The 22,113-nt window shown below is 41.1% G+C and overlaps 1 protein-coding gene across 2 annotated transcripts in view; it reads right to left on the bottom strand.

The window, feature by feature from the left end:
- Positions 1 to 20,432, bottom strand: part of LOC130156094 (ubiquinol-cytochrome-c reductase complex assembly factor 1) — a 46,816-nt gene extending 26,384 nt beyond the window's left edge. The window contains exons 1-6 of one of the 2 annotated variants that reach the window (XM_056354284.1): positions 20,349 to 20,432; positions 17,631 to 17,735; positions 15,980 to 16,084; positions 11,597 to 11,704; positions 8,640 to 8,712; positions 3,936 to 3,993 (exon numbers count right to left, since the gene is read on the bottom strand). In XM_056354284.1, coding sequence (XP_056210259.1) covers positions 3,936 to 3,993; positions 8,640 to 8,712; positions 11,597 to 11,704; positions 15,980 to 16,084; positions 17,631 to 17,735; positions 20,349 to 20,372 — 473 coding nt within the window. In that variant the 5' untranslated portion in view covers positions 20,373 to 20,432. The remainder of the gene's footprint in view (positions 1 to 3,935; positions 3,994 to 8,639; positions 8,713 to 11,596; positions 11,705 to 15,979; positions 16,085 to 17,630; positions 17,736 to 20,348) is intronic. The other variant, XM_056354285.1, reaches the window with a different exon arrangement.
- Between the last annotated feature and the right edge of the window lie 1,681 nt (positions 20,433 to 22,113).

The raw sequence follows: 22,113 nt of genomic DNA, 5'->3' as shown, positions 1-22,113 counted from the left end.
ACACAGTGTGAAACATTTTATCGTTTCACTACAGAATCTGTCCTGTAGTTTAGTCAAATACTGACTCATCCTCATCAAACCATGAAAGCAAAATTATTCCACACTATCTTTAGAAAGCTGTCTACCTGACATTGGTTGGGTTGGATAATTTATGCTGTATTTAAGGTAAGAAAATTATATGAAAAGATGCCTGAAAAGGAACAGGAGCATCAACTCAACCCATTTTAGATGAGGGGCAGCAGTTTTCTACAACAGCCTTAGCTACAAATGCTTCTGTCATTATTCCCATAGTGCCAAAAGACTGGCTTAAACACCAGAAGCAGTAGTCGACACTGCCCTGTCAACCGTTGTGAGGCAGCTCAGTGCCAAGCAATCAAGGTATGATGATGCATTATACTTCTAAAGCACGACAAATGCAAAGCCCACACAGAGCTTCCCACTATCGCCTCCACCTGGCCACTCATTCCTGCTTCCCCAGTTGCTCCAGACCAGCTACTGGGGCTACATTAAACTTGTCCAGAGAAATTACTCTGGCCTAACAACACAATATCAACAGTAATTTTGGAAGGGTATTCTGTTTAACCCATTCATGAATGGCCAGCAACTTGGGAGACAGGAGAAGGAAGCTCTGAAATCGACTTTGTGATCAGCTGTATGTTGTGACATATGCTATGAAAAATGGTTATAAGCAAAATTCTGAACTCTTCGTAATTAGGTCTGCATGTCATCCTGTGCCCCAGCCTAGCAAGCTCACCAAGTACTGTATGCATTTACAGCCACATACAGGTCTTTGCTGGGGCACAAACTAACAGCAAGCCTGGCTGTGCAGTCTTCCTCTTCCCTGGTGCCTCTCTCTGCCTAGGCCACGTAGCCCATTCCCTCATGTAAAGGCAGGATCAACTCGATGCCTGAGACATTCCATATAAAATTTCTCTTAAAACCTCTCTCAAGCAAGACTCCTCTGATGTAATTTAAACCCCTTTCTCCCTGTCCTCTCTGTCACAAAACACAGAAAGTTTATTCCCCTTCTTCTGAAGCAGCACATTTCAAAATGGTATGGTATCCTCAGTCTTCTCTATGCAAACCTGAGAAATCTTTTCCTCCAGGAACTGTTTCCTACATACTTGGTGGTTCTTGTTCTCCTCTGGACTCTCTCAGACTGATCAACACTTTCTCAAGTGCAGACTTCCTTATGAAAAACAACACTCAGATGAATTCTCGCAACAGAGCTTTGAGCCTTTCAGAACAGGAATTGTAGCACCTCTCTATTTCAATCTTAAATACTTTAGAGATGTCACCATACTTGGTGTGGTGAAAATATGAAGGGAACTCTAGGTATGTAACATGATACATCCTGTACCAAGACATTTCTTAGTACAGTCAAAGTCATCTCTTTGACAGTTGCATAAAAGCTCTGCACACAGCCAATACTCCATTAGGACTGCCAATGCAAGGAAAAAGGCAAACCCAGCAGCGGAGATGAACAGCTTCAGATTTTCTAAAAGGTCTGGACTTCTAAAAACATAGAAAGTCCTCCTGACACCAAAGCCGTGAAGTAACAGAAATGGCCTATAAAAACATGACATTCAAGAAAGAATACCAACAGATTGATTTTCTAATATATAATTTTAGCACTGCATTGGAAGGCACTGGAATGTGTCTAAAGGAACATTATCTTGAAATAAGTTAGCAAAAGCAGAGGCTAAACACAAGAGCCTGAATTTGCCCCCTTTCTGACTGGAGGTAAGTAGGGAAACTGTATTCACAGACAAGAAGAAATAAGAGCCAGAGATTCAAAGAGAGGACCCACCAGAATGTGTTAACGTAATGTATGCTCTGACAAGCACCTTAAGTCTATAAAAGGTGGGATGCAAAAAGCACAGAAACACAGTTAACTAGAATGTAATGGGCAACAACAGCAAGAAAGGAGGCAGCGTTTACTAAACTAGGAAAAATTCTCATCATCTCCAGCTCCAGAAGACAGTCTACATCAGCTGAAACTAAAGCTCTCAAGAAAAGAGGAAAAAGTGCGTACACCAAAACATGATCTAGACTGCAACGCTTTGAAAGACTGTGACCAGAACCTACATGGTCAGGTCATTGGCCACCAAATCAGGAAGGTTTCTAGCCTCTGAGGCAAAAGGTCCAGCAGGGAAGACAGAAGTATTTGAGCCTTCAGACAGGGATAGGATGTTCTTGATCCTGCCAGAGCTAACGGAATCAATAATGCCCTGCTCCCATTTTATCAAGGTCAAACTGATTAAAGAAAGAGAATCACAGAGAGCACAGCAATAAACCTGACTGTTAAAGCAAAACCATGTCATGGCAGTATCCTGGTCACTGAGCTAATCACAAGCAAAGCCTGCAGCATTTCCCAATGACCCAGGTAGCGAGTAGGCCCATTGCAAGCTTCTCTGCATCCTGGAATATCAAGCTGGATCTCTCACTCATGGTCCAGAATGACAGTGCTCCTTAGGTCAAGCTGCCAGGAACATGGAGGAGCAAGGCACATAAACCCTGGAAATATTAACCTTTAGTGTTAACCTCCACACTCGAATTTTCATTGCTGTCACACGAAGTGGAGCGATTTGGTTCCTTCCTGATTATGTAGTACATTGCTGTCCACCTGTCTGCCATATCCTAAGAGTACTTCAATTTCCCTCATTAAATATCTCCTTAACATCACTGGCTTAAAGTGTGGCAACTCTTGGCCTTCTCCAATGTAGCTCTAATCTTAGAATTTCTGTGTAACCCATACTCGTTCAATCTCCGTCATAGTCCCTTCTTTTGTTTTTATGCCTGTCATGAAAGAAGGTTATGTATCGTGAATGTGATTTTGTGTATCACAGTGTACATTTTCCTGTAAATTCAAAATCAAGATGATGTGGAAAAAAGGCGTGTTCTTTGCAGATTCATGTCACCCTTCTTTGGTTTTCCCCAGATACTTACGAACAGTTTGGTTTTGAATATTTATTGCAGTAGTTTTCCAAATATCTATATGAATGATTAGCTTATCAATTGATTTTTAAAACCTTTTTTCCACAGGGAATGGTAAGAAAGAAACTGCAAATTTCGAAGTTCTTCCTTAATTGATTCCACTGATTTCATTAACTGATTATAATTTCAGTGCTTCTACTAATATATTAATTCTCTAGTGAAATGAGCTGCCCCATCTTTCAATATATTGAGGAGACAGGAAATTAAAAGGAGGCAAGGGGAAAAAAAGGAGGCAAGGAAATAAGGGGCCTATGCTTAAAGTGCAGCTATTTCAGTACAAACTTCCTTTCAGCCTTTGGATAGCTAAATGTAAGTCTATGGACTTCAGTTTCCTGAAAGATCTGGTACTTAACAAAAATTACTGTACTCCCTTGTGCATCCCTCTGACCTTTACAAGTATGTAAAGCTAGATGAAAACCTGATTTTTTTTGGCTACTATTTTCACAAATGAAAAAAAAAAAGGAAAAAAACATAATGTTTAAGGGTTTTAATATTTTTACATGTAGCCAAGCTGGCATTCACTAACCTGCACGTATGGTTCAGAGGTGCAAGAATAAATGCCAATGCTATAATTTGTTAAATGCTTCTGATGAGCAGCAACTTCAATCACCACAAATTCTCCCATTTTAAATTACTTTTACATAAATTTAAGTTTTTCCTAAAACACTCAAGTAAGATTTTTCCACACAGGCTGAGCAAGGCTTCTAGAAAACTCATGGCAAAGATCATTCCACTACTGAGGAATTCAGAGATGTAAAAGATGTTATTACCTTCTCTATGAGACTTTCTGTTCTTTAGTAGAAAACTCTAAAGTTAATAATCAGTAAACTGAATATAACTACTATTATCAATAACCATGAAATCTACTTTTTCTCACAATAAGGTACATATCAGTACTTCCTGAAAATAGTTACATTACTATTTTACTTTTCACTTACCAGACATGAAGCTGGGCTACTAGAAACCATGAATTCAAAGTATCAGGCATTTTGCACCCTTGATGCAGGGGGAAAAACACAAAACCAAAATTAAATATTAATATGAATTTCATCACATGTTGCGCCTAACACAAATTCACAAAAACAAAATCTAAATACATTTAAGTAATTTAATTTCTGGCCCTAAACAGTACACACACATCAGAAGCAAACATCATTTACTGTCACACTTGTGCTTGAACTCTAGAACATGCAGCCACAGGATGCTACAGATTCCAAAAGAGTTCATGTGTTTAGAAGTCACTTAGATAACATTTACCAGGGGGATGGGTGGCGGTGGTGGGGTGCTGGGGATTCCAAAATGGAGAATTAGACAAATGTGGCTTCTAGCTCAGGAAACCCCATAGCAGTAGAGAGTAACAGGGAAGTATCAATGGATGCTTTGCTCTGTTCTTACACTCTTCCTCTAACATCTGCTGTTGCTTCCTGCCAGGGATGGAATATTGTGCTAGCTGGGTCTTCGCTCCAACTCTCCTGATTTACTACATGCCTGTACAACCCACCGCACTCTAAGTCTGTCTTGCCTCTAACCATTCTTCATTAGGATTAAACCCACAAACCAACCATAGAAACAATTTCTGTCTCCAGATTTAGCTCTAGTCCAATAGCCACTGGGTTTCCCAGAGATGCTTTGTCAATATGCATGTCCACGTTATGGATCTGCATGGGCCATTAGGATGCGAGGCTGGAGATCTGGGCTGTGTGGCATGAAAACCATATTCTTCTTCCTCATGCTTGAAAAGCATGGACCTCTGGGTTATGGGCACATTAAGTCCTTTGGTTCCTGTCAATCACAAATCTTCGTCCTAAAAAGTTGCCTCCACATCTGTTTCCCAGAGAAGTTTTTAAGAGGAGTATCTAATGAGAAGGATCTGACAGTCACCTTGGCCCATACAGCACTTGCTCTTGTCCTCTGGACTGTTCAAATGTAGCTTTAAGAAGGCCAGAGAATATTCAGAAATGGGCTCTCCAGTCATACATACCCCAAGGAAGTCAACCTTATCTTTTCTGTGTTGAATATATTCCTTCATGACTCCTATACTTCTTGGCTCTCAAGTATTACCAAGGAATTCACCTGGATCATGAAGCAATAAATTTCAAAACCTCTATCTTTTTATATGCCAACTATGGACAGGCAACCACTAGAAGAACTAAGCAAATCATCACGATTCTTCCCTCCTCACAGAGGTGACTCCATCAGTGCCTAGGAGGTGCCAAGCTTCAGCATCAGTGCCCACACATCACCTATGCCACCTATAAGATATTATAAAGGCACTAACAGTCTGTGTTTGGAGATTAAACACAAGTTTCCCTCACCCTTTTCCCCTTTTGGCGCTCTCATTCCTATTAGAAATAGTTCATGTGCCTAGAAATGACTACTTTGACCTAAAGGCAGGCCAAGGCATCTCTAACTAGGGCAAGAGTAGACAATGCTTGCATTAATCAAACCATTTCATTAAATGAAGGTTCCATAGGCAAGATTATGAATAAAAAACTTACTTCAACAGTCAAGGTTTCTGAGGTAGAAGTTACCACGCATCAGTCTGCCACCACAGAAATCACTCTCCAGTGGAAAGCAAAGCTAACACCTCTACTACTGGAAATACGGAAAGGTTTTAAAAGACCTCTTCAGTACCCAGGAGGGAAGAATTTTTTCTGTAACTTTCCAAGTGTTGCACTTCTATTTTTATAATTCATTTTTCAACTTCTATATTAGGAATGTCTACATCATAAATTTAAAGGAGGGATGGCTCCTTTGAAGTAACAAGCTTGCCCTCAGATATCAGCTTTTTAAAAAGAATTCAATGCTAAAATTTGGGGTTGTGGAACACCTTATTCTGGGAAACTAAAAGAAAGAGCCATACTATAATTAAACAGAAAACTATCTCCTTCAGAATACAGTTACATACAGAAAAAAGTCTGATGTTGAAGCTACCTATGAAATTACTGTGATTATTGTCAGCTGGGGAATAAATCTATTCTGCCCACAGAATACATCCTGTTCACATGTCTGTGTACGGTAAGAGACATGAATGCTCAGGATTATGAGGACATACCTCTTCCTCCAGTCATATTCTGCACTTAAAAATTCATCAGGTAAGGGATGCAAAACATCTGACCCAGACCTGAGCTGGGCCACATGCAACCTCATTTCTACTCTCAGGATTCCCAAGCAGTGCAATTCATCATGTGGGTGTGTAGTACCAACTTCAGCATAGTCTCAGGCACACCTCTGCTTGCTGCATCACTGAGGGAATGACTTACGAGTTAGTTGCTTCCTGCTCTTACTAGTCCTCCAGGCTGCTTTTTGGGGAGTGAGTGGCAGTCCTGGCTTAAGCAACACCCATCTTCATTTGAAAAATGAGCAATTCAGAACAGAAAAATAGCTCCTGACTGAGTTTGATGAAGACATGGTGAACTGAACTGAAAGTTGGGTATCTTGCTTCACGTCAGGCTCCCCTCTCTTAATTGTGTATTCTTCACCACCTACTTTATGCCACAGCTGCAGTCCATCAGACCCTTCCACATGCCACTTAGTTCACTAACACAGCAGAACAGTAAGTCAGTAAAAAAATCGGTCAATTTTCTTTCAGTGACCTAAAACAGTTCACCAGAGGACATAACTGTCCAGTCCAGAACACAGGCAGAGGAAGATGGAGAAATGAGCCTTTTCCCTTTGGCCACTGCTTCAACTCAGCTGCCCAAGGAACCACAGCCTAAAGCTTCTTCATTGGCAGTATCCATTTAAAAGGTTCCTGCCTACCCCGCAGATATTGTGTTTCAGGGAAACTACTTTTTAAACATCCTGTTAAGTTTTAGCACTAATCTCCCAAACAGCTGCAGCTGTAAGTAGATAGAAGTAATAGAAACATATCTCTGTTTTCATACGAAAGCAACAGTTTCTCTAGAACCACAAAACCACAGACCCCAACATCACATGCGTTCCTATTACACCAACAGGTGCATCACGCACCGTCAATCTCAGCAGAACAAACTGTCTTGTTCCTTACGCAACAACGGTCTCAAGTCAATGCAAACACAGGTGTCCCTGTGTGTCAATTCAGAGGTGGACTGGCTACAAAGACAGTAGGACAAAAGGAGCAACAAAGACATTCTGAAGAAAATGATGAAACTGGAAGGAAAGGCTGTCTGCTGTTTGTGATATGTTTGAAGTGCGGAAGAGCTCTGGGATTTTCTCTTTAAAAAAGTAAAACAATATCAAGAATACAATTGAAGTCATACTCAGTATTGAGCCTGAAAATCTATGCCAGCATCTTTTTTGCAGGCATGTTTTGAAATTCCTTTAAATTTTAATCTAGGGCAACGTTAATATATCTTTGCACAATTAACGTGCTAAGCAGAGATAGTGAAACACCAGCTAAAAATATCAAAGCCTCTACCTGAGAGGCAAATATGACAAACAGAAGAGAACTTACCTGGGAAAGCCTGAGAGGGCATACAGCTGGGGAGACATGTGTGCACAGTAAGAGAGGATCTAATTTTTCGATTGCTAATGAATCGTATTGCTCAGAGTTCTCTCACTCCCACAACCACTGAAACCACATCACAGTTTTGGAAAACCTTCTGAAAACCGCTGGAAAACACTCCAGCAGCAGCACCATGTACCAAACCACCCTCAATAAGCTCTGCACTAGATGAACACACAAAGATGTCCCTTCAGCTGATCTCTCAAGCCTCAATCTGTGCTAATGCATTGTAAAGCCATGAGCAACCATTTGGCAGCTCAGGAATTCAGGTGACAGGCCATGTTCAGACAATGGGTTTACTACCAGCTAAATCACATTGACATAGGAAATAATTCACATGACAATAAAGTATTACTGAAGTTCATGTCAAACTCAAAAACACATCTTCCCCATTCACCAGCCAGATTTGATACTAATAAAAGCAGTAACAGATTTTTTTAGCTAATAGCTAAAAAACTGTGTGCAACATGAAAAAAGCATCCCAATTCAAGCCAATATTATTCCTATATATTTTAAGGAGGGACTTGCGTCATATTCTCTAGCCAGTCGAGATGTGTCCTGGTTTAATGCTGTCTACTATATGGTCAGTAAAATGCAGAAAGTCTCCAAGTTCTAGCCAAATCTGCCCCAGCATGAGGAACAGAAACAGGGAGGAAGGACCCTGTGATCTAACTGACCCTGTATCATAAAAAAAAAAAATTGTGCATCAGTGGACAGAGATGGTTCTCATACCTGTATCCCCGTTATACTGGACCTTCCCACAACTGGTCATGGGACAGGGTAGGACACAGAGACCATCTGACGACAGTAAAAAGGGAAGAGAGTGCTGGATTCTTAGTTTATCCCACCCCTGGTAATAAAAACGGCAATATCCTTCAAAGTCCAGAATATTCTGGGTTTTAACTATGCCACCCTTGCTCTCCATTGCAGCAGTCAAAATTTAACATTCCCAGGCTCCAGTCTACCCTTGAACCCTTACCACTTCAGAGCATAAGGGAACGCTGCAATGCAGTCAGGTTCTAGCTGACCACACATTATTAGGGTCTAACTAGTCTTTTTGCGGTCGTATTTATTGGTATAAATATATCAAATGAATTTTTATCATAAGGTCTGTCAACAGGGCAGTAGTCCAAATACAATCAAGTCCATTACTTACTGTTAAAAAATTCCTCATAGTCAGTTTTCTCCACACAGCATGTGTACATGCGCAAAGCTGCTACCTTAATTTTCTGAAGAAAAAGAAAAGACAATAGTTAAAAACATTCATCATCAGAGCTAGTGAACACTACTGTTTTATTAAGTACATACATTATCATTTTCTGAAAAGACTTCTTTTCATAATCACAATCTCTCAAGATTTTCAGGAGCACACTAAACTTTTCTATCTCACAGGAATGACACAAGTATTATCAATCTTGCCTTGAGGCAAAAAAAGTATGATTAAATGCCTTCTTGAATACCCTTGCAAATCTAGTTTCATATAATATTGTCAGCACAGAAAAAGAAATTAAATTGCTTTCCTTACAGAGACTCCAAAGATCCCAATTCATAATTCCCGGTTTCCTCCAGTAATTTTAATTGATGTACACCAGTCAAAGTGTTTGTATAATCTAAATTTTAAATACTAAAGAAGTGGCATACCAGACATGTCCTAAAATACTGTTTTTTCCAGTAAAAATGAAAATTGACCAACTAAGCCTCACAACTAAGAAAGAAATCCCAAATGATGAATGACAGGAAGTATACCCAGGTGTTTTGGCACTTCTAATTTTGTTCTTGGACTGCCACTGCACCAGAAAAACATGCGCTGAAGCTTCAAAGAGCCTATTAACTGACAGCAAAGATCTTAAAGAGAAGACCTGTTAGCCACTCACGTTTACTAATATCAAGGGGAGAAAAATAAAAAAAATTCAAAACTCCAGAGCTCACTCCCCTACCTAAGACAGGAAGCAAGCAGCACTGGGCTTGGCTTGGTTTGCATTTGTTTTTTTTTTAAAAAAATTATTTTTATTTTTAGTGACATATACTAGGGATCATCTCAGTACTCACTGTACTACAGAAACGAGCACTACGTCTGTCAAATGGCACTTTAAATTACCAAAGTAATTATTTGTGTCTCCGGCAGCCCAAAGAAGAATGAGGAAGTTGCAACTGATCTCCTGCTGTGGAAACACAGGAGCCATTATTTTTCTTATTCAATAATCTCAGGCTTCTGTCAAAAATAAAGTATAACTCTAAGCTTCTTGCACTAAAATAATTTATGCTGCTTACTGGAGTACTGAAGGTTTCCTTTTTAAAGGAAATGCTGCCTGGCCTGGGAGCAGAGATCTCCCCAGTGAAAGCCACTGCCCCAGACTAGGCATTAATAGCCATTAAAAACATATTGTAAAGAACATTTCTCTGCAATCCAGCCCTTAAATAAGGCAGGTAACACAGGAGAAACTGGTGAAATTTAATCATGGAAGTTTTAGGGTGTAGCAGAGGTGTGGGAGAAGAGAGAAGAAAATGGAAAAAAGCAGAAAAATATTAAGAAACTTCCCTGAGATCTCACAGAGAGCACTGGCAAGGCCAAAAATGAACTCAGGTCTCTTGGGCCCTAACCACAAAATAACTCTCTCCAAACCCAAGTTTCCTAGCCAAAAGCAGGCAGTAGCCATTAAAGAGAACTCTGAATCAATGCTTTTAGCTAATAAGAATCTTTATTATAACAGTATGTACACATGCACTACCATCTCATAAGGTTTAGCATCACCTGATTAAAAGCAACTGATTTTAACCAAAATACCCAACTCCCTTAAGTATCAATTATCTTTTCTTTGTATTTTCTTTCCGAGGAGCCAGATGCAACCAGCAACAGTTTTGGATTAGTCTCAGAGGAGGTCCACTCTGCCTTGCAGATATTTGAAGCACCTTACAGATCTTAATTCCTACACAGTTGGGTTCAGCCCCTCCTTTTAGCTGCCTTTTCCTCTCACTCCTTTATACTGTGTCCTAGTTCACAACAAAGACATTATGAATTTCATCTCTTTTTCCTTTTGCATAAGGAACTGAAAGTCACTCTTACAGAGCTGCTCTCATTTAGTCAACGTTAACAACTCCCTTATGAAAGGACTATTTGAAACATATGAAAGAGGATGACCTATTTGTGACTCTGCCCTAGTCAGCTACTACTGCACAGTGACTCAAACAGCAATCATATCTCACTACTGTTTGTTTGGGAGACCCTCCTGTCACAGAAATACACAACACTGTTGTTCAGGTTCAGAGAAGAGCAATAAAAGTCAAAACATGAAAGAGCCTCAATAACAGAAATGAGTTAGACTAAGTCTCCTCAGCCCAGATAAAGACTAAGATACTGTGGAGTATATGAGTCTATAATATCATCAGTGGAAGGGAGAATGTGAACATACACTCCAAGGAAAGAATAATCACCTTTTTTAAAAAAAAAAAAATGTACAAAATTAAAAGGCACCAACTGAAAATAACTGTACTTCCCCCAGCTGGTACTCAAGCTATGGAACTCCCTGATACTGAATGATATGGATGCTATAAACTTACAAGAGTTAAAAGTACAAACAGACAAAATCATAGAAGAAAAAACCATCAGTAGATACTACAGAAAAATGCCTAGTTTCATGCAGAAAGTCCTGAAAAAGACAACTGTTGTAGGCTGGAGGAGCATATGAGACAAGTATCATAATATGCTTTTTCTGTAACTAAATTCTATCTAGATAACTGCAATTGTTCATTATTAGAGAAGATGATGGTCTATGAGGGTGTTTGACTTGGACAGTAAAGCTGTTACTGTGTTCTTTGGTGCACAAATGAAGTTAAAAATGAGATATCTGAAGAAATTCAAGAAGGCTTAAGACTCTACAAACCAAATACAATATTCCTTATGTCAGTGACGCCAATTCATAGATCATGGGAGGTTCAAGCTATGGATTATTATGCTTCACATCACAAAAGAGAAATTTACATGGGTAGTAATTAGAACTGTTCCACTAAGTACTGTTCTTATCATAAGAAAAAAAAAGGGGGAGGGGGGGTGTTTGCTTTTTAGCACTCTGAAAGTATCAACCAACCAAAAGAATTATTAAATTAATGCTTTACCCATCTGCTATACTTTAGTGGTCCTGTGAAACCCATTGCTTCTATTATCCTTGTGAAAGTACCCACTTTCTCTTCAGATGGCTGCAAGGAATCCTTTGAAGAAAGATGCTGTAAAATTGAAATATGACATATTTCAGTCTTAGCAATTAAATCTGACAAATCATTTTAGTTAGAAAAGCTGCAAGTTAAATACAGAATCTTAAGGGGTCTGTTTACTTTTTGTTCAACAAAAATATATATTTAGGTCTCTGCAAAATATTATTACACTGTTTTTCCTATGTGACATTATTCTGTTTATGAATGCAAACACTGCATAACTGTTTTGATAAAAGCATCCCATTAGAAGCTCAGGCTCAAATAGTTTGTACAGAAACCTGCTTTCCAAAATATGCCTCCCATTCCACATTCCCATATTCCTTCTAGATGTGTGTCTTTACTTGGCCTTAAATATTTGCAGATAAAATGAGCAAACAAATCACAGCAAACACAGTAAATAAAGCTAACTTTTTACATTTGCTCTCTTACTCTCCCAGGTGAATCATATTCTAAAGTAATTATATATTATATAAATCAATTAGCTCCATCTTAAAACTAATGGAAGCTACATGAACCCATCATTCTTCCTGAAAAGCTCCTCCATAATGTTATTCTCCTTACAGTTAAATGGTACTTGCAGGAAAATCTACATCGTCTCCAGTGATTTGCAGTGTCTGCAAACATGAAGAAAAATGCTCTCTTCCAGATTAATTACACATTTTAAACACCATTGGATGGATAAGAAATCTTCATGGCATTCTGCCTCTAAGCATCCTGGCAGTAGCAACCAGCCATCAATAATTACCATTTGTACTCCAGCAAATAATTCCTAATGAATTAAGTATGCAGTATAAACATTTCTTTACCAACAAATGACATTACTTTTAACCCATCTCACCAAAATTAATGCAGGTGAGTCTCCTACATATAACTGAGGAATAATGAGAAAGTTCCCTGACCAAAGAAATGTTAAATTGCTTTAAGTTGCTGGAACCAAACACTTCCTTCAAAGACATGAACATACCAAGAAAAGAATTTTCTTAGTAGGGAAGCAAATCAGCAACTTAAGGACCGCTATACATGGCCAGAACAAACACTTAGACCAGGACTCCATCTCCAACAAGTACCAGCAGCAGATACTTGGACGAGACACAAAAGCAAAGAAATACGGCACATACACCGCAGCTTCCTGGGGTGTACCCACCCAGTTTTTGACAGTCAATCCTGCACTAGAAAATGTATCCACACATTCATTTTTGGCAGCTACAAATGGATGCACCTTCGCAGAAACTATTTAAGCTCCGTAACAGACAGAGTTGTAGTATATGAGCTTCATAGTTATGTAAAAAAAATTCCCTTGTGTCTGTTTTAAATCCAACCTTGCCATTTCATTGCATGCTCCCTATTTTGCCTGTAAGAAGCCACAACAACCCTCTCTATTCTCTTTTTCAGTATCTTTTATGTCTTTTATAGCCAATATCATACATGTGCCCATCAGTTCCCTCTCCTTAGTTTAGAAGGGTCTTAAAATAGCCTCTTCTCCTACTGAAGGCTTTTCATATTTCTGATCATTCTCGCTGTATTCTCTATAGCTTTGTTATCACTAGTATAGTAATTTTTTAAATGGCATGAATGATAAATAAATACATATTAAAATACAGACACATATCTTCCACAAGTTGCTATACTTAACTAAAAACTAACTGTAAAGGCGACAAAAACTGTAGCTTTGAGATGTAATCAATACCTATATATATCTACACACAAGCTTTAGCATTTCAGAGAAAAAGCTCTGCATTTGTGTACTACTTATAGATGGCTATTAATTTCTTAAAACCCATCATGCCTAATATTCAGGAAAATAGGAAGAAACACGCTCAGCACCATTCTACTGTCAGTCACCTAGCAAGACATCGTAACACTGTTCAGGATGTCCTTTAATACTCAGATCCTTGCTCTGAATGTTGGCTACAGTCTGCAAGGGCACTTTCCCACCCTCTGCCACGCATGATGGACCCAGAGAGTCTACTGACACAAATATTTAAGTAATTTTTCCGTACACAAATACTTAAACCAATTTTTAGTACTTTCTCTTCAAGATTATCCCATGCAATACTTTTCTCTACACTACAAATGGCACCTAACCTTACATCAGAAGGTAACTCCATAAGCCCCACTCCAGCCAGGCGATGGCAGGATATGCTCAATGCAGAACTTGTGTCCTAATAACCACTGCTGTACCAAACTCACTAAATCAACTTTCATCTTCTCCATAGGAATTAAAATCATACTAAATCCCTAGGATCTAGGGAGATCAATTTTACTACATACCTCTTATCTACAAACACATTATGAACTCTCCCTCAGTATGGATTTTTCACTATGTGTAGGAAGTTAAAAACCAACATTACCTCAATTCAACTGTTGTTAGTTCACCACCAAGAAAATGACTGGAAAACTTTTTTCTAAGAAATGCCATGATTCTTGCTTCATTCTTCTTCAAGTCTGCCTGGTCTAGCTCAGGAGATGGAGAGGGGATTTAAGCAGTGAGTGTTTGATTCAACCTATGGATAGAGGTATGCAGTACATCCTGCCAATGCTAGGACTGCAGCCAAATGCAATTAAACAGTCCTATAAGTGTATATAAAATCAGGTGTAGAAAACCTAGATAAAAAACATATAGAGGAAACATCAAAAATATGTTTTATAACTCACTCAAGCTCATCAATACACTGAAAGGGACATAAGCCTACCTCAGGCTGACTTTTCTGCTCAATACCTGAAATTCAGTCCTCAAAGTGAATAAGCCTCTTAATTTTGACACCAACTACAAAAATTAAACAATTGGAGCTCATCATTAATTCTAAACCACTTTCCCACCAGGAGTGCATAGTCAAGCTCAGTAAGTAGTTCTCTATTCAAAATAATGAGGCTGCAGTCCAAAAAAACTACCTCAAACCTTACCTACACTGCTGTAAACTACTTCTTCTCTGGTCATAAATCCTGCCTGGCTTCTTACACCAATGCTATTTTAACCAGGAAGCTTCCCGATTCTTCTTTCAACCTTTGTACAACTCTCCTAGCCCTTTCCAATATATCAAAAGCGAGTCTCTGACCTCTGCCTTGAAGATCTTCATGCCACTCCTGTTTTGTTAGATCTACCATCTCCACACCCACTGCTCTCCCAGATCCGCATTGCAAATGATGCCTGTGCAGGCAGAAGAGGGGCACTGCAGGCAGGCACAGAGTCTAGGGGTATGCACCATGTTTGAGAATCTGGATTCTATTCTTAGCTCCAGCCATGGTAAATTGTACAAGCCATTTTGTACGCCTCAATCTCTTTGTCTGCAAAATGTTTGGTCTACCTCACCAGCTGAAAAACACTGAGAAATTGACTAAACAAAGGAAAAACTCCAGTTAAGCACTAGATGCAAACAGCAGCCAGGTGTTCTTTCCTTCCACAGATTTCCTTGTTTTCCTTCATTTTGTCTATCCATGTCAAAACAACCAATATAAAATGCTAGTTAGCATTTACACCTAATTCTACACCATCAAAATACACAATTAGGCAGACAGCAAACTGGGATTGTTGATTTTATGCAAGTTTCACCCATCAATCCACAACTTTCTTTTTCTTTCTGTCCTCTCATTTCTCATGCATGCATTCAATTTTCCATTTTCCTCACAATGCATTAACAAGATCTGGATATTTATTAGTTGAGAGACACTGACTCCCTTGGATTAAGTGCTAATCTAATCTTATGAAGATGTTTCATACTCCAGAAAACATCTATTCCAAGACAAAAACAACAAATGTAAGAGATGCAGAGACCGCAAATTAAAAAAAAATGGTACAGATTAACAGTAAATAAATTATTACACAATAATTAGTCATTATTAGTAGACTGCAGGACAACTGTCAAGTGTTTAGTAGATAGCAAAACTGCCATCACACATTATTCCCAAGCTACAGAATCAAGAAACAGCTTGTCACTTTTAATACATATGAGCAACTTCTGTGTTTCCTTCTTGAAAGATATGAAAGGAATATCTGCCTCCCACGACAATAACTACTCTCCTTAAGTTTCTTTCCTCACTGGAAAAATGCCTTCAGGCTTATAATTGGAACTTTCACCCCAGACAACCCAACTGGAACTACACCTTCCCATGCTAGTATTTCATTTCCTGGACAGGAACAGAGAGCACTACTCAAATTATTGGACCCATTGTTCACGGTATCTGAAAGTTGAATCATCTACATGTTTTGAAAAGTGTTTTGTTACCTGTATCTGTATAATCCCTAGAACAACGTGCCCTCTGACAATAAAAACATCAAACTCTTCTAACCTTATTTGTATTGTAAAATGATCTGTTTTGCTGTCTAATGACTCCATTGGCTTGAATCAATCCACCACAGGATTTAGACAGTCGGAGCCGGCCAGCCTTGTGTCTCTAGTAAAAATGATAAAAGAAAAACATGAAGAGACCACTGACTAGTAAACACTTAACTTTACACCAATTACCCTTAATTTGCTTCCAAGTCAATTACAGTTCAGTCTAATACTGAAAAACTTTGTATCACAAAAAGCACAAATTTGTTATCATAACTGCTGCAAACAATATGGTTGTCTATGCTTAATGCTCTACACCACACATTTTCTAGTGTTCTGTAAATGTACTGATGGAATGGCTCAGGCTATCCACTTTGATTTTCTCAAACACTACTTGTAATTATAAGTTTTGTCTCTTAATAAAGAATAATTATTTTTCCAGGCCTTACAGAGAAACAGAGTGTATGCTATTTTGATCTACAGCTTTACAGTCCATTCAACTGCCTGTGGCCAGGACCTGAGAAAAACAAATTACAGGGTAAAAGCTATCACTACATCCACTACAACTTCACAGCACATTTGTATTACAAAAGCTACTGCAGAATAAAGAAAACTACCAAGTAGGAGTGGGATCTCCATGCAAGAAGCTGCACACTGAACAGAACACCTATCATAGCTTCCCAGCACACCCTGATTAGCACTAACTTGTTTATAAATAAATTCAGACAAGTAAAAATACTGATTTGCTCAGAGCAGTCAACCCCAGAAGTCTGCTGAATCTACTGGTGACTCAGAGCAAGCCCAACTCTATCAATCAACTTTGCAACTGCTCATTTCCCTCTCTACTCTCAATATCATAGGCTATTTAATATGTACTGGTGCTTTAATAATACGGTTTTTCACAACATCACAGGCAATTTTCCCTGGTCCGGAATGTTTTATCTGAGAGAACACATCCAAGCCAAGGAACTTACAGGTAAGTTTCTAATTCTGTAAGTCATGGCTCTATGATAAAAGCTGTAATATGTAGGAGGACAAAGAAGCTTAATCTCCTCTCATTTCATTGTATGCAAGAAGAAAACGCCAAGAGATACGCTCTAATTCTGTTCAGATAGCTTGCATTTATTCCCATTTTCCACCTCTCCATTATTAATTGCTATTACATTATGTTCTAGTTAATTTACTATGGAGAAACAAACTGACACTAAGCATGCTATTGCAGAACTGGAAGGGAAACTGCAAAGCACTGCTTTCCACTGAAACAACACTACTTAATGTACTGTGCCAGGTAAACAAACTAGAAAGTCCAAGGCTAATGTACAGTGGAGGCATTCTATAAAATAAAGTGCTGGAAATCACATGCAATCATGACTAGCTTGCTTTGGAAAAATGACACCTACGTTTGGACTCCTACATTTAATCTATTCACAGCAGATCATTTGGATCCATTAAAAGACTGCATAGCTGGAATGAAGATAATTGTGTAATAAAGACAGAGCTCACCCTTTTAGCAGCAGAAAGCTTTTAAGTTGCCTTGATATTTCAGCAATACACAGACAGTGAAGACAACACTTTTGGAAGCCTCCTTCTTTAAAAACTGTAACTTTTTCTTACTAATTTAAAGTTATCCCACGTTTTACACACTTTAACATACTCTGATAGCCTACCTGAAAAATACTGTAGAGCATTCGTCTACACTGGCCTTGGACTGAGGTTATTCGTAATAATCCACTGCATGCTGCTATCCATTGAGTTACTCCAGTCTGGCAGCTCTGGAACAGAAAGACTAGTAATTGAGAAAAGCACCCCAATACTCAGAAACAGTTTGTCCTCCTGCTTCCACAAATTTTATTCATTTCTACAACAATCCCCAGATTAAACTCCCACCTTGCGTTTGACAGAAGCATAAATTTTGATTTTAAAAAAATGTGCTGTCCAGTACAAGCATGCAGCGTAAGTTTGATGGCAGAAACAGATCAGTCAAAGGAACTGGTGGCCTGTCTACATCAGGGGTCCTCAAACTTTTTAAACAGGGGGGCAGCGCACGGATGAAGTGGCAGGCAGTCATCTGCAGCTGCTTGGTTCCCCCCCCAAACCCCAGCGGGGGTGTGTGTGTGTGTGTGTGTGTAAATACGGGGGACCAGATTGAGGACCCTGGGGGGCTGTATCCGCGTGGGCCGTAGTTTGAGGATCCCTGGTCTACATCATAAAACTACACCACAATTTTTGTATCTATACAATAAATTCAAATGCTTAAGAAGCATTCTTCAATTAGCTGAGTGGTCTCTAAAAAGCCCTCATCCAGGTCTCAGCTTTTATGCATCTTTGCCTTACTTACACAGCTAAGAATTGTACTATTTTGAAAGTGTATATTGTCCCAATAAATTTCAGTGAAGATAATTATTTTCTGTAATAAAAATGTCAGGTAACTTAGAAAAGAGAAGGGCCTTTCTTTGCACCTTTCATTTTCTGCAATATTCAGGTTAGTACAATTTTTGCCTCCTTCATCCATGTTCTACATTAATACTGGAAATAATGTATATATTATTAGAATGGATATGGATTTTTTCTAATAAAAATAGCTTAATTTTCAATCGGCCACAAAGACAATTAACACATTGAAGCTTCCAACATATGAGGAGAGGTTTAGCTTTGAGAACAGAAGACTCCAAGGAAATCTTACCAATTTGTATAAATACCTGTTATAGTGGACAGTCAAACTCTCCTTAGTAGAAAAACAACTATGAGACTAGCAAATCTGCCCAAGGATTAGGAGCAGCAGACATAAAACCAGCCTGGGTTTCCGCTCACCCTTCCTTATACCTGCAGTCACCGCCGTCCCTCAGAGGCAGTGTACAGCCTCCTCAGCCTGTCCCTCCGCAACTCCTCAGAGCTGCAATTCTAATCCATTAAGGGAATTGATCTGGGTTCTTAGAAACTGCTCAGGTGAGTCTCTGATTACAAAGTAAGGCACTTCAGATCACAAAAATGGCAAACAACTACCTCTCCTCTACTCCAAAGATAATTTTTTCTGGCCAGGCTAAAAAGTTGAATCAGCTTACTTTGCCACATGAATGCCAGAAGCAACTGGGAGAGGAGGTGCCCAGGGACAGGCGAGCCTAGGAGGCAAGTCATTCACCTTCTGCACACAGGTTTTCATTGCAAACCACACGCTGAGTGCAGCTCCGCTGACAGCTGAACCCATCTAGTGACTCACTGCTTCTCTGCCACCCTCCCTGCTCCCCTCCTGCCTGGTTTCGCCTTCCCTTTTTGCTAGTGATTCCTCTTCAACACATTAAAACTGTGGGTAACTATTTTTATGTCGCCATGGTTCTGCTGCTCCAGCATTTGGAACATGGGGGCCAAAAAAATGCTGGAGGCAGCAATGGTGGACAACAGTGCAAAGACAAGAGCAAGGAGAAAGAGCAGGAACAGGAGGAGGCAGCAGGAACTCAAGCTCACTGCACTTTAGTTGCTCCCAGGCAGGCTTGCTCTCAGTTGCTTTCAGCTTCACAGCAGAAAGGGCTGGGCTCACCGTGCTTGTAGAAACCACACCCTGAGACATCAGTTCCAAGAATTTGGTGGATTAATTTTATAAGTGGATATTGCCCATGACCAAAGGTCTTTCATCTTTCTGACAAACCTCCACACAGCAGCTCTGCCCGTCTCTGTATTCATGTTTTGACAGAGTATCAGACCCATGCATAAACTTCCCTTTCCTAGACTATATGCTAAAAAGCAGTACTCTGCTGAAAAGAATTTAAAGTCTAATAGAATGAAAAACGCCATACAGGAATGCATGAGACAGAATAAAGGAGCTGCATCACTAGCAATCCACTCCCATTCACAGGAACTGGATCTCTTCTGGTGAGCACTGAATCTTTATATTCTCTTTGCTATCAAACACCAAAGCGAGGAGGGAACCCCACAGCAACCTCCAGCCCAGGGGCACACGCACCGTGCCCTCAGCAACCAGCAGCACCAGGCCGAACACCCGCCCTCAGGCCCCAGTCGGGGCTGCTCCAGCCTCGCACAACTCTTATGTAGACACAAATTCTGAAGGAAAAGCTCGACCCGCCCCTTCAGCAGGGCCCACTGCCGGGGCAGGGGTCACGTGGGGGCGGGAACAGCCAGCGGGAGCCGCGACCCCCCGCAGAGCCCGCACGGCTTCGCCCCCCACCCCCGGCCCCGGCCTGGTGCCCGCTGACTAGGGCGAGGCCGCGCCGCAGACCGGCCGCGCACAGGGCGGCCCGCAGGGAGTGGCGGGGCCACAGCGCAGGCACCACACGAGCGGCGCTGGGTCGAGCCCGCGGGGACGCTGCCGGCCGCACACACCGCTCGCTGCCGGGGCGGGGAAGACGGCCGTGGCCGCCGCCGCCACTCACCAGGGCTCGCCCCAGCGCCGCCATGAGTGGCTCCTCAGCGCCGCTTCCGGCGAGCGGCGCGGCCCCTTCCGCCCCGCGCGTGCGCATGCGCGGGCCTGCAGGGGGCGGGGCGGCGCGCGGTGGGCGGGAGCGGCGGCGGCGCGGCTGAGGCACGGCTGTGAGGCGGGGACGGGGGCGTGCTGCCGGGTCTGCGGCGGGCTTTGCTTCGGGAGGGGGAAAGCTGGCAAATCCCTGCCTTGTCCGGCCTTGTCAGTTCTCTGCTCTTAGGAGGCCCGACCCATACGTGGGGACGGTGGCCGCGCTTCCGCTGTGCCGCCTGGCAGCAGGGAGAGCAGCGCAAAAGCAGCAGGTTTCCTCAGGCTGAGGTTGATCTGGCCCTGCTGGCTGCCCCATGCAGGAGGCAGCTTCTGTGTGAACCTGTGCAGGTGCCAGCACAGGGGCTTCACGGTGCCAGGAGCACATGGCAGAGCCCCTCACGACAGCATCCCCACGAGCCTTGGAGCCCGCCACTTGCTGCCACGAGCGATCCCACCTGTCCCTGGTGCGTATTGCCTGCTCCGTGCCACTGCTGGCACCAGCCTTCCAGAGGCCGCAGTGTTATAGTTGAAACTGAAATAACTAGAGTCCGAAATAAATTCACTAAGTATTTATTAAGGCAGGAAAGCAAAAACAGTGCGCTGGGCGGCCAGGGAGTCGCAGCTCCATCCAGGCTCACAAATTCCGACAAGTAACACAGCCCTTTTATTCTCAACTTCAAGGCCGGTTTAAGCAAACAGTTATGCTCTCAGTCCCGTAGCAAGAAGCTGTGTATTACAAAACTAATCTATTTTTACACTAAAGTCTAGACAAAGACAAAGGTTGTCATAGTAACATGAGATTATGGTTTAACGTTGGCCTTGAGAAGGTACATCTCACAACCTCATGGTTAAGAGTTAACTTTTCTCACCAGACAAAACATTCTCAGATCTGTTGCAGCAAGATCATTCCTTTTGTTAAAAACCCCTTTGATCAGCAAATTACCCTTAGTTACTTATTACAGCAGGGTGAACGCAAGCAGCAGCCTGACAAGTTCAAATGAGCTGGCTTGTTTTGCCAGGCTACTCTTAACCTGGATCACATCCACATCACCTCACAAATGTTAGTCCTGGTACATGGGAGGCTGGTGCAGATGTGAGGAAAAGCAGCTGGGGAAGAGAGCAAGGCTGCTCTTTTCAGCAGCAGTACTGGCTTAAAGGGCTTGGGGAACTATAATATTCTACTCCCCTCTTTCCCACCACATTTACTGGGATGTCAGCTTCTCAAGAGGGCAGTAGCAGCTGTTTTAATGGCCCTGCAACTCCACAGTAGTCCTTAGAAATCTTTCATACGTTCTTAAATGTCAGGCCTCAAGGGGCCAATGGAATCACCTGCTTGGACTTCCCTTTCCACAGGCATCCCAGATACCTGTGCCTGCAGTCAGTCTTTTCTGAGATGTTCTGACTTAACTGCAGCTATCTGCTGAAATAGGTTTTCACTGTATCTGACGTGTTTAGTGAACAGGTTGTTCTGACACAGGGCTAGATGTCAGACAACACAGGCAGCTGCAGGTCTCTTTCAGGGCTATGCTGCATTTAATTTCGTTCTTACACTTGCAGCTAATTCTAGGGAGGAAACTTTAGCTAGCTGTGCTTCTTTCTATTTGCTTAGCTCTTTTCCGTGTATTAGACTCAAAGCAATATTAAGTACCATTGTTAACAGAAATTTTTTGTGAGAAGGCATGATTACA

This window comes from Falco biarmicus, chromosome 10 (assembly GCF_023638135.1).
Source record: "Falco biarmicus isolate bFalBia1 chromosome 10, bFalBia1.pri, whole genome shotgun sequence".
NCBI lineage: Eukaryota > Metazoa > Chordata > Aves > Falconiformes > Falconidae > Falco > Falco biarmicus.
Note: the sequence above shows the minus strand (reverse complement) of the source record. Positions and strands in the feature narration are given on the sequence as shown.